The following is a 15,658-nucleotide window of genomic DNA, read 5'->3' on the forward strand; positions in this document are numbered from 1 at the left end:
TTTTCACGCTAGATTAAGGTAAGTAAGCCGCGATTTTATTTTGTCACAAGAGACCAGCCTTATCTCATTGAGCTACTGGGCCCGCTCCAGTAAGTCGACCCGCGCGTGTGCGCCATCTTTCTTGAAATCTACGAAGTAGCAGCGGCAAAACGGTTGTCACTGATTGGCTAGGCCAGAAAATACGGTGCTATGACGCGCGTTTGGTCAATCCACAAGAAACAGATTCAGAGGTGTATGTAGGGCCGCACAGATAGCATGGAGCGCAATGTTTATTTCATTGGGAAGCTACTTTTCATATTCGTGGTGTCTATCAATTCGACGAATGCCATCGATCCAAAATTGTCGACGCCTTACGAAACAGCCTTAAAGAACGCAATGAGTAAAAGATTAAGGATAACCAAGGTTTGTTCTGATCAGACCAAGGAGCTGATTGCACAAAAGGCGCAGAAGACCGGTTGGGCAGTTGCTAGTAGGTTTTATCTCTGTTTTTTTTTAAAATTCTGTACACGTTTGTCCAATTTCTACAAATTCATCGACAAATTGATTAATAATAATCTTTATTTACATTGAAATTATAACATAATATAACATTCAGTTTTATACACAATTAGATAGATATATAAATATGTTATAATATCGATGAAGGTGCCCGAGAAGCGAAATGCTTGTAAAAAGGGTCACCTCAACGCACTGTTACAATCACACAATCACATACACACTCACATTCATACATCAAAAGAAAAATCAATAATGTAATAAATGGCGAATAATTAGCTAAATCATATAGTTAGAGATTGTGGTATTTTTGAATTTATATTTAAGTTCACGCAGAGATTTAGAAATTTTTAAACTGTTGGGAAGGTTTTGCCAAAGACTAGGTATTGAACGTAGAAATGAGTTATGAAATACATTTTTTCGGTGATAGGAAATTCGTGGAAAATCACGCTTTCGCGTATTATAGCAATGATTTGATGAATTTCTTTTGAATAGACAGATTATTTTCGTTGGAAGTTGGATATTAATGGAAAGGTATGCATATTTTATTGATTCAAATTTAATTAGGTCATCAAATTTAAGAATTTTGAAGCCTAGGAATAAAGGATTTGATGGGCTGTTGTATTTTGTTTTGCCTATAATTCTAAGTACCTTTTTCTGTAACTTTGTTATTCTATTATGATTTGATTTAGAAATCAATGGAACCCAGGCTATAAGAGAAAATGAATGAATGTAACTATCATACAGTTGTTTAAGGCAAAGGGAAGGAACAATGTGTTTAATACAATTCAGAAGGTATAAGTTACTAGAGACTTTTTTACAGATTTTATTAACATATAAATTGGAATCTAAATGTTCATCTATTTCAAGACCTAACGACGATGCCGATGACGATAGATTAATGGTTTCATTGTTTACTCGAAGAGTGTATTGATCATTTTTGATTAAGGTATTTCTATTGGGTTTGAATAATACTAATTTAGTCCTAGATAAATTTAACGTCAAATTGTTTGAACAGAACCAATCATATAAGATAGACATATCGTCACTCAATGATGTAAATAATTCTTGAATACATTTTCCCGTGATGTATACAGTGGTGTCGTCTGCAAAAAAATGGAGTTACACTTTTCAAGGCAGAGATAAAGATCATTAGTATAAATCAAGAAAAGTAGAGGTCCTGGCACAGATCCTTGAGGGATTCCATAATTGACCGGTAGTTTACAAGAACTGGTATTTTTGCTGCAAGTGTAAAAGAGTTATTTCCGAAGCCTGTGATTATATTGCCAATAACTTCCATATTCGCATGTGTCGTCGAATGACCTGTCCTAACGCCATATTGGCTATTATATAGTATAGAATTCTTCTGTAGATAACCATACAAACGTTTGTGTACGATCTTTTCAAGTACTTCGGATATGCATGGTAATAATGATATGGGTCGGTAGTTTGTAAACAAGGATTTGTTATATCTTTTTAATAGAGAGGTGTTACATACTGTAGTTTAAAATTATCAGGAAAAATTCCGTTTACAAGTGATTTATTAAAAATCTTAGTTAGGGGTTCTGCTATTTCAGCCCCAATGCGTTTTAGGAGTATACTATTTATTTTGTCATGTCCAGCAGACTGTTTTGGTTCTAAAGATACGATCAATTTACACACTTCATTTACATATGTAGGAAAAAGAAAAAAATTACAATTGTTCATCTTAGGCATATAATCCTTGTGACTCAAATTTGGTTTTGGCAGTTTTTTTTTTAGACAATTCACTTCCAACAGTACTGAAATATTTACAAAATGCATTACTTATTGTTGATTTGTTTTTACATAATACGCCGTCTACATTAAAAATATCAGGATCACAGTCTTTATTATGAGATTTTCCCAACACATCTTTCATGGTAGCCCAGAGTTTACGGCTATTGTTTTTGAACTTTAGTAATTTATTACTATAAAATTGCTGTTTTGCTGCCCTTTTAGCGGTGTTATAAGTATTTCTATAAGCCACATACAATTTATAGCGTGGCTGACTTTTATCTAAACCTATTATTGTCTTGTACAGGGAATTACATTTTCGAGCAGAATTCAAAAGGGTCTGTGTCATGCATGGTTCGCGAATGTTATGGTGTTTGAGTTTAACAATGTCTTCTGGTGCATAATAATCAATAATACGCGTTAGATTATCATTAAAGTACACGTATGCAGCATTAACATTTAGCTGATTTATCGGTGACCAATCGGTCGCCAAAATAGCACGGTTGATAAAATTTATATTTACACCTGTAATTTTTCTTCGCTTATAGAAACGGGGATTTTCATTTACATGCGCGGTTTTATCAATTGAAACGAGGCAAGGCAGATGATCTGACAAGTGGGATAGCAAAATGCAAGAGTTAATACTTCCTTTAATATTAGAATCAACATATATATTATCTATCAAAATAGCAGTATTTTTGGTTATACGAGTTGGGCGAATGATAGACGGATATAGACCATTAGTTAGATTAAAATCTAAAAATCTAGCCGTATTAGCATGATTATCAATTTTTAGAGAATCAAGATTTTGGTCAGTCCCAATCATGACACGCTTATTTTCGTTCTTAACTTTCTCTACACAGATACTGTAATCATTAATGAAACTTATCTCACTTGTACCTGGTACACGGTATATCTCACCTACTACAATATTGTCATCTAGCTCTATAAAACAGGACTCGAATTGATCAGATTTAAAAATACATATTATTATGTACATAAATGGCTACACCACCGCCCTGGCTTTTTTCTCTGTGTTTTTCAACTAGACTATAACCAGGTATTTGAACTTTACAAACATTGTCGTCACTAGTAACGTTTCACATAATAGAATTAAACGTAATTTACATGACTGCTGGAGAAGTCGCATGGAAAGAACTCTTTCCATGCGACTTCTCTAAAAACCAGATCCTGAGATTTTGCGACTTTTATTTCGAAAAAAACTTTTTCAAAAAATATTGGGTTCTCAAACTTCTAGACGGTAATAATATTTCTTAGATCTGTTATCTTACTACAGAGACTGTGTATATTAAGTTGACGAATATTGAACTTAGAATCATCGAATTTGATCTTACTTATATGTCATACATATCTATATAAGGACAATCATTATTCAAGGGATTAGAGTCGATTAAGTCGTGATCTAGTAAGTAATCAGAATTATTCTGAATGACCTTGATACGGTCTGTTACATTTATATTACCGAGACACGTGTACGGTGTTACGGTCGCTCTCTATTTAGTACGGTCTTGAATAGAATTCTGAAAGACTATAAAATAATTTATTCAATAGTCAATAGTTGGCCTACAATTAGCAGTGGAACGCTATCAGCTATTCAACAGTCATTATTGTTTCATCTTTCAACACCTGTTGGCACGCAGCCAGCGCAGCGCAGCGTTCAATGCTTATGTAATACTATAGTCTCACACACAGACACACTTCCCTGCTGTAGTAGCAGTGATCAATAGAGAACATATATGGCTATTAATACATGCGCTGTATTGTAACCATCCTCCCTCTGCAGGGACTCGAACCTGATGGCATCGCTACACTCAGCCACAGCACGAACCCCTGCATCAGTAGACCGGGTGCGCAGGTACATGCGCAGCTTTCCGAACGAAAACTGGCGGCACCGATCAGATTGCTCGTTGTAAAATCGTTGAGGCAAATTTCAAGGAAGAACTATAAATGGGAAAACCCGGGCTAAAATAAAACTGGATTTCTGATTGGCTAAAAATCACATCATCTGAACTGCGCATGTATCTGCGTACACGGTCGATTATGGCAGGGTTTCGTGCCGTGGCAATCTCGATGCCATCAGGTTCGAATCCCTGCCGGGGGAGGATGTATTGTAACACTACTGCGACGCACGCGGAGAGCTCTGGCCCGCGTCTTATAAATTTGATCCAAGGATAATAAAAGCTTTAAATTACGAGTATAATAAGACCTTTATGAATCATAAACTGTAATAAGGGGCTATCAATTAATAAAGCAATTAGATTTAGAATAAAAACCGCTATCATCAGAACCAAAAACTCTAGAATCTTTGATGATCATAAAAACATCAGCTTTTTTCATGTTGCGTTATTCTTGGAAAAATACTGACAACCTCAAGAAAATACTGACAAACTCGAAGAATTGTACTGACAACATCTTTCTGAGGTTGGCAGCTATGTATATAATAAATAGGCTCATGTTTATTCTTGGACATTTGGCTTTTTGGTGGTCTTTTCAGCAGAGGGAGGCGTCTCAGTAAGGGATCTGTCTTTACGTTTCTTTCCAGTGTTACCCGTCTGTGGTGTCGCACAGACATCGCTTTCGCCGATTCCTTCAACTGCTTCGCAGAATTTCTTTATCAGAGCTAACTTTCCGGTTTCACTAAGATGGATGCCACTGATCATTCTCTTATGACGGTTACCGGCGCGCGAGATATCACCATCCGAAATATGTTAATGTTTGGCAATAATAAATGATAAAACACGTATCACAAGTAGTCTTTGAAAAAAGATTTGTATTGCGAATTTCTACCTATTACGCCAAAATTCAAATTATTTTCTCGAATTTCGACTTATTATGTCGAATTTCGAGTTTTATCTTCATGCCGAATCTCGAATTTTTATGTCGAATTTCGTGTTGATTATGTCGAATTTCGACTTATTTTCTAGTCGATTTATCATTTCGAAATTCGACATAAAAATAACTCGAAATTAGACATAATAACTCGAATTTCTATATAGAAATTAGTAGAATTTCGACATAATTAACTCTAAGATCGACATAATAAGTCGAATTTCGACATAATTAACTCTAAATTCGACTTATTACGTCGAATTTCGAAATATCGTATGTCACCAAGGGGCTTCCGTATTATTCTGCTCCTTGAACAGAGCACAGTAGTACTGCAAAATATAAACTAGGCGGAAGTTATAGAAGTAATAGAAGTTAACCCTTTCGGACATGAAATATTGTCTTCATCGTGGTACTTATGAGAAGTTATTAGGAAGATTATACTTCATGTCCCTAAAAGCCTAGCGCACATCGACACTGCGATTGGAGACAACTAGTTGCTACCGAACGATTACCCCGCGCACATCGAAATCTAGTTACAACCGGTCAGTTGCAGCAACTGCATGGCGCGTGTCGATCGTCAAGATCCAGAGCGCACACATCGACGGATATGACTGCGATTGAGTACAACCAGTTGCTCAAAATTAGAACATGGGCAACTGGCTGGAACTGGAGATAGATCGACGCTTACCAATTGTAAGCTCGCTCACATCGACACATTCAAGCAACTGATCGTATCCAGCCAGTTGCTCTCATGCGCCGTAAACTGCCAGTAATAGGGGTAATAGGCTTTCATACCAAAGGTCGAACGGTCGAGCCCATTAAAAAACGAAAAAACATAAAAATAATAACAATTTCTACTTGAATTACTCGCGAAACTCATAAAAATGAAAAATAAATTCTCACACGCTCGAATTTATTTTTCATTTTTTACTCGCTAAAAAGTAACGAGTAATTAACGAGTTGTTTGAATTGATATTTTAAACATATTTCAATATTCATATTTGTATGAGTTAGATTTTTAAATATAAAAGTGTGAGTAAAGTGTGAGTGAAATAATTCATATTTAAAACAGTGAATATTTATATTTGAATGAGTTTTAATAAAAATTTTGTTATAAAAATGAAGAAAGAAGAAGAACCCAACTTTAAAATCGAAATCAATGAAACCAATAAATCATTTTCACAGTTTTACATTAAAAATTATATTTCGGCAACAAATTTAGTGTCCGCAAGGTATTATAAAATCGATAACATAACTATGATTAATCAAATATTATCAAATGAAACATATTTAATTACTGAACTAGTAGATACTTTTGATAATGGTGTTAAAAGTCCTAAAGTATTCGATACAGTTTTAAATTTTAAAGGAACTTTAGATGAAAACATAATTAATATTCTTAAAACTCCTTTCAATGAAAGAAATGATGATATAATACTTTCAAAAGATTACAATGATTTGATTAACTTAAGAATTGAAAAAAGACAATTATATTATTTCAATTTTGATAATAAACAAATTATCTATAATGAAAATTCATCAAATATTGGAATTCAATGTGAATTAGATAATAATAATTCTTATAAAGATATTGGAATTCAATGTAATTTTGATGATGAAATTGTTGCGCCTAAATATAATCCTAATGAAAGCGTTTTATGTAATTGTGGAAAATATTATACTCGCAGCAATAAATCACACCATTTTAAATCAAAATATCATAACACATATTAAAGATAAAAAGTGATAACATAACTGATGATTTAAAAATATTAAATCATCATTTTGATTTCAGTAACTATCCTAAAGATCATGAATTGTTTAGCAATGATAATAAAAAAGTTCCTGGGAAGTTTAAGGATGAATTAGGTGGTGAAGAAATGATAGAGTTCATTGGTATTAGATCTAAAATGTATAGTTATAAAACCAATAAGGGTAAAAAAATATTTTAAAGCGTAAGGTTTCAGCGAACTCTAACTCTTTTTGAATTTTAACCTATTTTAATAAAAATTTGATATATAAATGTGCACAAGATTAATTAAAGTTCCCGCGAAAGACATGAGTAATAAATATATAAATTTGATATTATATTATTTAACTGTTAACAATAATTTAGCAGATATTTCAGGAGTAAATATAAATAAGTATTATAAATCTGAAAATAATGAATTAATTGAAACATCAGATATATTTTGCGATAATATAATGCTATATAAAATCATGTTAGAAAAAGAAATTATAAAAGAAAATAGAACAACTTTTCTAAACATTAATCAGAGAAAGATAACACATTATGAAATTAAAGAATGTTTTAATCAAGGAGATATTATATTGGATAACTTAGCTATAAAAATTACACGTGTTTTAACAATTCATGATGATAATTCAAAATCATATATATTAAGTAGAATTAATCAAGAATTAGAATTAACAGATTATATTGCTGTATTTAAAATTTCATTATGCAATCAAAATTTAAATGAATTAATACAGAAAATGGATAATATTGAAAAATTATTAAATGAAAAAAATTACAATATATTAGATGTAGATGTGACACAAGATTTTAAAGGATCATTTAATTCAGATGAAATAAAATCAATGTTCGAAAATAGAAAATATAAAGTTCTAAAAGAATTTTCCAATAGTTGTGTTTCAGCATTACATAAGGATGATAAAATAAAGATCTATAATAAAACAGCATGTCAATTCAAATCTCCTGGTGTAAATATAAATTTCGGTTCAAATTTAATGAGTTACATAAATTGCTATCAAGAGAGGTTAAAAGAATCATTTGAAAAATCAATTGAAACAGGATTGATTAGAATTGAAATAACAAGTATTTCATTTAAAAGAGGATTAAAAGTGATGGAAAAAATAAAACAATACTTAAAAAAAAAGAAAATATTTACTATTCACCTACATATTTACAACTTAAATCATTATTTGATGAGGTTCAACAGACCGTATGTATTTATGATTTGATTGAAAAATGCTTTTATTTCTGTTATTATGGTGATTTATTAGCAAGGAAATTTATAGGATATAAATCTAGGATAAGTAAAAATATTGAAGAGTCCTCCTTTTTACTTATTTTATCAATGTTTACAATTAAGAATATCCCATGTTTATACCTAACAATTAATCAAAATGATGATAAATCAGAATTCATTATTGAAGCAAAAAAATATATTAAAACTGAAGGAGCAACTGTTATATCTTCAACTAATTCAATGTTTACAGTATTGAATAAATTTATATTTAGATTTAAATTACGTGAAACAGGAATTAGTTTTACAACTTTAAAAAAGAGATACAATATAAAATCTAAACCTTTTTATAAATTAGATGCACTTGATATTGAAGAAGATTTTGATTTAAAATTATTATCTAAAAGTGAATTTAAAAAGTTAGAAGAAATGAAAGAACTTAAACAATTACAAGAAGATATAGATGAAAATAGAAATAAAATTTGTAATGAATTAAAACAACAATTAGATATTGATAATGAATTATTTGAGACAGAATTTAAAAACCTTGAAATAATTCCTGAAGTAAAATTAAATGATTATACTCCTAAAATATCTGGAATTGACAATAATACAATTTTTGAAATTAGAGGTTTTTCAACTCAATGTAAATGTATAACAGATCTTTATTTCAGTTATATTTTAACAGATCAAGGCTTTTATGAAACTACTACTGATTTAAGAGAATTATTGATAAAAACATTACAATTAGACGTATTAAATAATAATTATTTTGAATTGTCTTCGATAGAAAAAATCATCAAAAAGTTAAAAATAGGCGTTCATAGCCCTGATAGACACTTTATTTTATCAAAATTAGAAAAACCTTTAAAAAAAGATTTAAATAAAAAAACAATAAGTTACTTTATCTAGTAACTTATTGTTTTTTTATTTAAATCTTTTTGATTTCTATTCGCGCTATTGGTTAACAAGAATTGACTAGAATTCAAAAAGATTTAACAAGAAATTCAATAACTTTAACTGTTAGTATCACTCTTGTATTATTTCATTGTTTCTCTTACTGAATAAGCCAACTAACTAATACCACTCTTGTATTATCCTAGTCAAATGTAAAGAATTTATAATATCATACTTGAATGAATTAAAACATAAATTACTTCTGTTACTTCATTTTCAGAAATAAAGCATAATATGTATTCAATACCATTAATACGTATTTAATACATGGTATTAGGGTATCTAATAGGGTATCTAATACATGGTATTAGGGTATCTAATAGGGCATCTAATACATTGATACCTCAACCTCATACATTTCAACTAATATATTTTATATTTTCAGCTAATTTAACAGTCGATTTCTTATTTTGATTCATATAATTTTTCATCAAGTTCATGAATATACATGTGATTTCTCAAACTCTTTTTATTTTTATATCTTTTATTGCATTTTTCACAGCATTTAATATTATTCAATCTATCTGAAATATAATTTATATTTTCTATTAATTCAGTGTATCTAATTTTACAGCAATCATAGAATTCTAACAACTGTTTTATACTATAAATTGAAAAAGAAAATAAACCTGTAAGCATAATAATTGATTTAATATTCTGTTGATTTTTATATATTAGATGTAATAAGTTTAATATATTTTCACTCATTTTTATAGACAAAATATATAGAATAAATTAAATTAAAAGATGCTGTTTTAATCCTCTAAATCATTTTCTAAATTAACTTTTTTATTGTTATTCTTTCTGTGATTGTTTCCATTTAACTTCTTTAATTTCTTGCTCAATTTTATATTTTCATTCATCAAATCCTTACTGATATTTTCATAATAAAAGAAAAGCGCAGCCAATATTAATCCGCCTGCTACTAAATAATGTTTCAAATCACTTTTCCCAGTTGGAATGAAACCATCCATTTATTTAAGAGAAAAATTAAACAGTTTATAAAATATTTAATATTTATATGTTTCAAATCAAATAACAATTAAACTTACTACTAATTCTTTATGCCGCTGAGAATTATATTTTTGCTTGTGCGTAATCAATTTTATCACCTGATATTCTGTTATATTATTCTTGATCATTTCTTTATCGAAAAATTCATTTGATATGTAAATATTTTCATCATTATGAATTAAAATTAGATGGCGCAATTTATTTCTAAAATATCTAGGATTAATGAAATCAATATTATATTCAGAATTATCTTTCAATAGTTCTAAACGCTCGCATTGCTTAATTTTCATATTGTTAAGTTTCATTTTTCTTAAATAATCAGATTCTTTACGTATATCACATACATTTATGAAATCATTAGAATTTATCTTTAAATATTCAGTATATTTTTTCATCAATTCAAAATCCATTTTATCAATTATTTCAAAATGATCGTGTGTTATCTTCTTTACTTGGAAAATAGGTTTTTCTAATTTTGATAAAATAAAGTGTCTATCAGGGCTATGAACGCCTATTTTTAACTTTTTGATGATTTTTTCTATCGAAGACAATTCAAAATAATTATTATTTAATACGTCTAATTGTAATGTTTTTATCAATAATTCTCTTAAATCAGTAGTAGTTTCATAAAAGCCTTGATCTGTTAAAATATAACTGAAATAAAGATCTGTTATACATTTACATTGAGTTGAAAAACCTCTAATTTCAAAAATTGTATTATTGTCAATTCCAGATATTTTAGGAGTATAATCATTTAATTTTACTTCAGGAATTATTTCAAGTTTTTTAAATTCTGTCTCAAATAATTCATTATCAATATCTAATTGTTGCTTTAATTCATTACAAATTTTATTTCTATTTTCATCTATATCTTCTTGTAATTGTTTAAGTTCTTTCATTTCTTCTAACTTTTTAAATTCACTTTTAGATAATAATTTTAAATCAAAATCTTCTTCAATATCAAGTGCATCTAATTTATAAAAAGGTTTAGATTTTATATTGTATCTCTTTTTTAAAGTTGTAAAACTAATTCCTGTTTCACGTAATTTAAATCTAAATATAAATTTATTCAATACTGTAAACATTGAATTAGTTGAAGATATAACAGTTGCTCCTTCAGTTTTAATATATTTTTTTGCTTCAATAATGAATTCTGATTTATCATCATTTTGATTAATTGTTAGGTATAAACATGGGATATTCTTAATTGTAAACATTGATAAAATAAGTAAAAAGGAGGACTCTTCAATATTTTTACTTATCCTAGATTTATATCCTATAAATTTCCTTGCTAATAAATCACCATAATAACAGAAATAAAAGCATTTTTCAATCAAATCATAAATACATACGGTCTGTTGAACCTCATCAAATAATGATTTAAGTTGTAAATATGTAGGTGAATAGTAAATATTTTCTTTTTTTAAGTATTGTTTTATTTTTTCCATCACTTTTAATCCTCTTTTAAATGAAATACTTGTTATTTCAATTCTAATCAATCCTGTTTCAATTGATTTTTCAAATGATTCTTTTAACCTCTCTTGATAGCAATTTATGTAACTCATTAAATTTGAACCGAAATTTATATTTACACCAGGAGATTTGAATTGACATGCTGTTTTATTATAGATCTTTATTTTATCATCCTTATGTAATGCTGAAACACAACTATTGGAAAATTCTTTTAGAACTTTATATTTTCTATTTTCGAACATTGATTTTATTTCATCTGAATTAAATGATCCTTTAAAATCTTGTGTCACATCTACATCTAATATATTGTAATTTTTTTCATTTAATAATTTTTCAATATTATCCATTTTCTGTATTAATTCATTTAAATTTTGATTGCATAATGAAATTTTAAATACAGCAATATAATCTGTTAATTTTAATTCTTGATTAATTCTACTTAATATATATGATTTTGAATTATCATCATGAATTGTTAAAACACGTGTAATTTTTATAGCTAAGTTATCCAATATAATATCTCCTTGATTAAAACATTCTTTAATTTCATAATGTGTTATCTTTCTCTGATTAATGTTTAGAAAAGTTGTTCTATTTTCTTTTATAATTTCTTTTTCTAACATGATTTTATATAGCATTATATTATCGCAAAATATATCTGATGTTTCAATTAATTCATTATTTTCAGATTTATAATACTTATTTATATTTACTCCTGAAATATCTGCTAAATTATTGTTAACAGTTAAATAATATAATATTGAATTTATATATTTATTACTCATGTCTTTCGCGGGAACTTTAATTAATCTTGTGCACATTTATATATCAAATTTTTATTAAAATAGGTTAAAATTCAAAAAGAGTTAGAGTTCGCTGAAACCTTACGCTTTAAAATATTTTTTTACCCTTATTGGTTTTATAACTATACATTTTAGATCTAATACCAATGAACTCTATCATTTCTTCACCGCCTAATTCATCTTTGAATTTACCGGGAACTTTTTTATTATCATTGCTAAACAATTCATGATCTTTAGGATAGTTACTGAAATCAAAATGATGATTTAATATTTTTAAATCATCAGTTATGTTATCACTTTTTATCTTTAATATGTGTTATGATATTTTGATTTAAAATGGTGTGATTTATTGCTGCGAGTATAATATTTTCCACAATTACATAAAACGCTTTCATTAGGATTATATTTAGGCGCAACAATTTCATCATCAAAATTACATTGAATTCTAATATCTTTATAAGAATTATTATTATCTAATTCACATTGAATTCCAATATTTGATGAATTTTCATTATAGATAATTTGTTTATTATCAAAATTGAAATAATATAATTGTCTTTTTTCAATTCTTAAGTTAATCAAATCATTGTAATCTTTTGAAAGTATTATATCATCATTTCTTTCATTGAAAGGAGTTTTAAGAATATTAATTATGTTTTCATCTAAAGTTCCTTTAAAATTTAAAACTGTATTGAATACTTTAGGACTTTTAACACCATTATCAAAAGTATCTACTAGTTCAGTAATTAAATATGTTTCATTTGATAATATTTGATTAATCATAGTTATGTTATCGATTTTATAATACCTTGCGGACACTAAATTTGTTGCCGAAATATAATTTTTAATGTAAAACTGTGAAAATGATTTATTGGTTTCATTGATTTCGATTTTAAAGTTGGGTTCTTCTTCTTTCTTCATTTTTATAACAAAATTTTTATTAAAACTCATTCAAATATAAATATTCACTGTTTTAAATATGAATTATTTCACTCACACTTTACTCACACTTTTATATTTAAAAATCTAACTCATACAAATATGAATATTGAAATATGTTTAAAATATCAATTCAAACAACTCGTTAATTACTCGTTACTTTTTAGCGAGTAAAAAATGAAAAATAAATTCGAGCGTGTGAGAATTTATTTTTCATTTTTATGAGTTTCGCGAGTAATTCAAGTAGAAATTGTTATTATTTTTATGTTTTTTCGTTTTTTAATGGGCTCGACCGTTCGACCTTTGGTATGAAAGCCTATTACCCCTATTACTACTGCCTTGCAACTAGTTGTCTCCAATCGCAATGTCGATGTACGCTAGGCTTTAAGCTGAAAAAAAGTTGAAAGGGGAATAAACGTTGCTCGAAACATACAAAATTAAACGTTGCTCAAAATATATCTCTTCTATTAAAGAATGTTTTATCTTTGACTGAATCATCGTTGGATTTCTCTCGTCCTCCATCTTACACGGATAGTGTGTATATTCTCGACTCACTGGTCTGGTATTATCTTCACCCAGTCCTGGCAGTGGTTGTATCTACAGTGATCTCCGCTGCTCTACGATCTTAGTGTAACCCATCCTCCCCTGGCAGGGATTCGAACCCGATGGCATCGAGATTGCCACGGCACGAAACCCTGCCATAATCGACCGTGTGCGCAGATACATGCGCAGTTCAGATGATGTGATTTTTTATTTAGCCAATCAGAAATCCCGTTTTATTTTATCCCGGGTTTTCCCATTTATAGTTCTTCCTTGAAATTTGCCTCAACGATTATACAACGAGCAATCTGATTGGTGCCGCCAGTTTTCGTTCGGAAAGCTGCGCATGTACCTGCGCACCCGGTCTACTGATGCAGGGGTTCGTGCCGTGGCTGAGTGTAGCGATGCCATCTGGTTCGAGTCCCTGCAGAGGGAGGATGAGTGTAACCACCCAGACACGTTCACTCAAATTGTATCTGTATCTGAAGTTATTAGGCCGCTTATGGTCCTTATGAGGCGCTATGGCGGTGATGTCGCAGTTAGCGTCGCACTGTGGTACATCAGACACTAAGGTTCTTGGTGAAGTATTATCGAAAATATTTTTCAGTGTATCGCGCTACCGGAGACATAGGACACGGAAAAGGCAGCCGTTGGATCGGCGATTTTGATCTTTGCCATACAATCAAAACTGCTCAGTACTGCTCATCAATAGCCGGCGGTGGAAAATCTAGAGTAAGTAACGTTTGTTTATGATTTATTCACTGTGAAGGAAATTATAGTTTTTCGGTTTAATTTATTCGCATAAAATACTAATGTATGTTCGATAGTCTGTGACACCTCCTCTCCGCGCATTTCAATTTATAATTTCAGTTGCGAACCAGCTCATTATACATTTATCATAATCGTTGCATCGATCTGTTTTCGTATTCGGAAACAAATGTTTAATTCACTGTCACTTGTTTGTTAAGCGCGTCCCTATCACAACGGTAGGCCGAACGATAATGATTGCACTATACTGTTAATGCGACCCGAAGAAGGAACCGAGATATCGTGGGAGAGCGAATCCGTCCTCAGCTCCGCACAACGACACAAATTGAATTTTGACCCGACACCAAAATAGATAAACAACTCATGTGTATATAATTGAATTTTGACCCGACACCAAAATAGATAAACAACTCATGTGTATATAATTTGAATTTTGACCCGAGACCAAAATAGATAAACAACTCATGTTTATATAATTTGAATTTTGACCCGAGACCAAAATAGATAAACAACTCATGTGTATATAATTTGAATTTTGACCCGAGACCAAAATAGATAAACAACTCATGGGTATATATTCCGAAATCTAGATACTCACAACTATTTTATTATATTCGTGTTTCCTACGTATCGACACCTTTTACAAATCTTTGTTTCCTAATTTCTTGAGGGTGCTCTCCCGGGTACTCTCCCGGAGCTACCCCCGTTGCTCTCCCGGGTACTCTCCGACTAGTTCAACTATGTCTCTTATTTTCATACTCTCAAAATTTGGTTTCCAAGGAACTATTCTCGTGACCAACGCCACCACATTTGGGGAAGGCCGACGACCAACCTCGGGACCTTATTCGTCCACCAGGCCCCCAACAATTAATGTTCCTAGCAACCTGGTTAAGAAACAAGCCCGGAGTTGTTTAGGTTTCCAAACAAGTAGACGTTGACACTTGACTAATCCCTTAGGATTTTTACTATTGTCTTGAAAACTAAATCCAAAATATTTCTTGCTTTTACATAATCATCAGTTTTAAAATCAAATTTGAAAGTGCAATAGGTTCTAAGTTTAGGAAGTGAGACTAA

At 30.0% G+C, this 15,658-nt stretch overlaps 1 protein-coding gene across 1 annotated transcript in view; it reads left to right on the forward strand.

Moving 5' to 3' along the window:
• Nucleotides 1-219: 219 nt before the first annotated feature.
• LOC141912034 (nose resistant to fluoxetine protein 6-like) overlaps nt 220-15,658 on the forward strand; it is a 33,532-nt gene continuing 18,093 nt past the window's right edge. The window contains exons 1-2 of the mRNA XM_074803203.1: nt 220-469; nt 14,424-14,548. Of these exons, the coding sequence (XP_074659304.1) occupies nt 256-469; nt 14,424-14,548 (339 nt within the window). The 5' untranslated portion in view covers nt 220-255. The remainder of the gene's footprint in view (nt 470-14,423; nt 14,549-15,658) is intronic.

The sequence above is a fragment of the Tubulanus polymorphus genome, chromosome 10 (assembly GCF_964204645.1).
Source record: "Tubulanus polymorphus chromosome 10, tnTubPoly1.2, whole genome shotgun sequence".
NCBI lineage: Eukaryota > Metazoa > Nemertea > Palaeonemertea > Tubulaniformes > Tubulanidae > Tubulanus > Tubulanus polymorphus.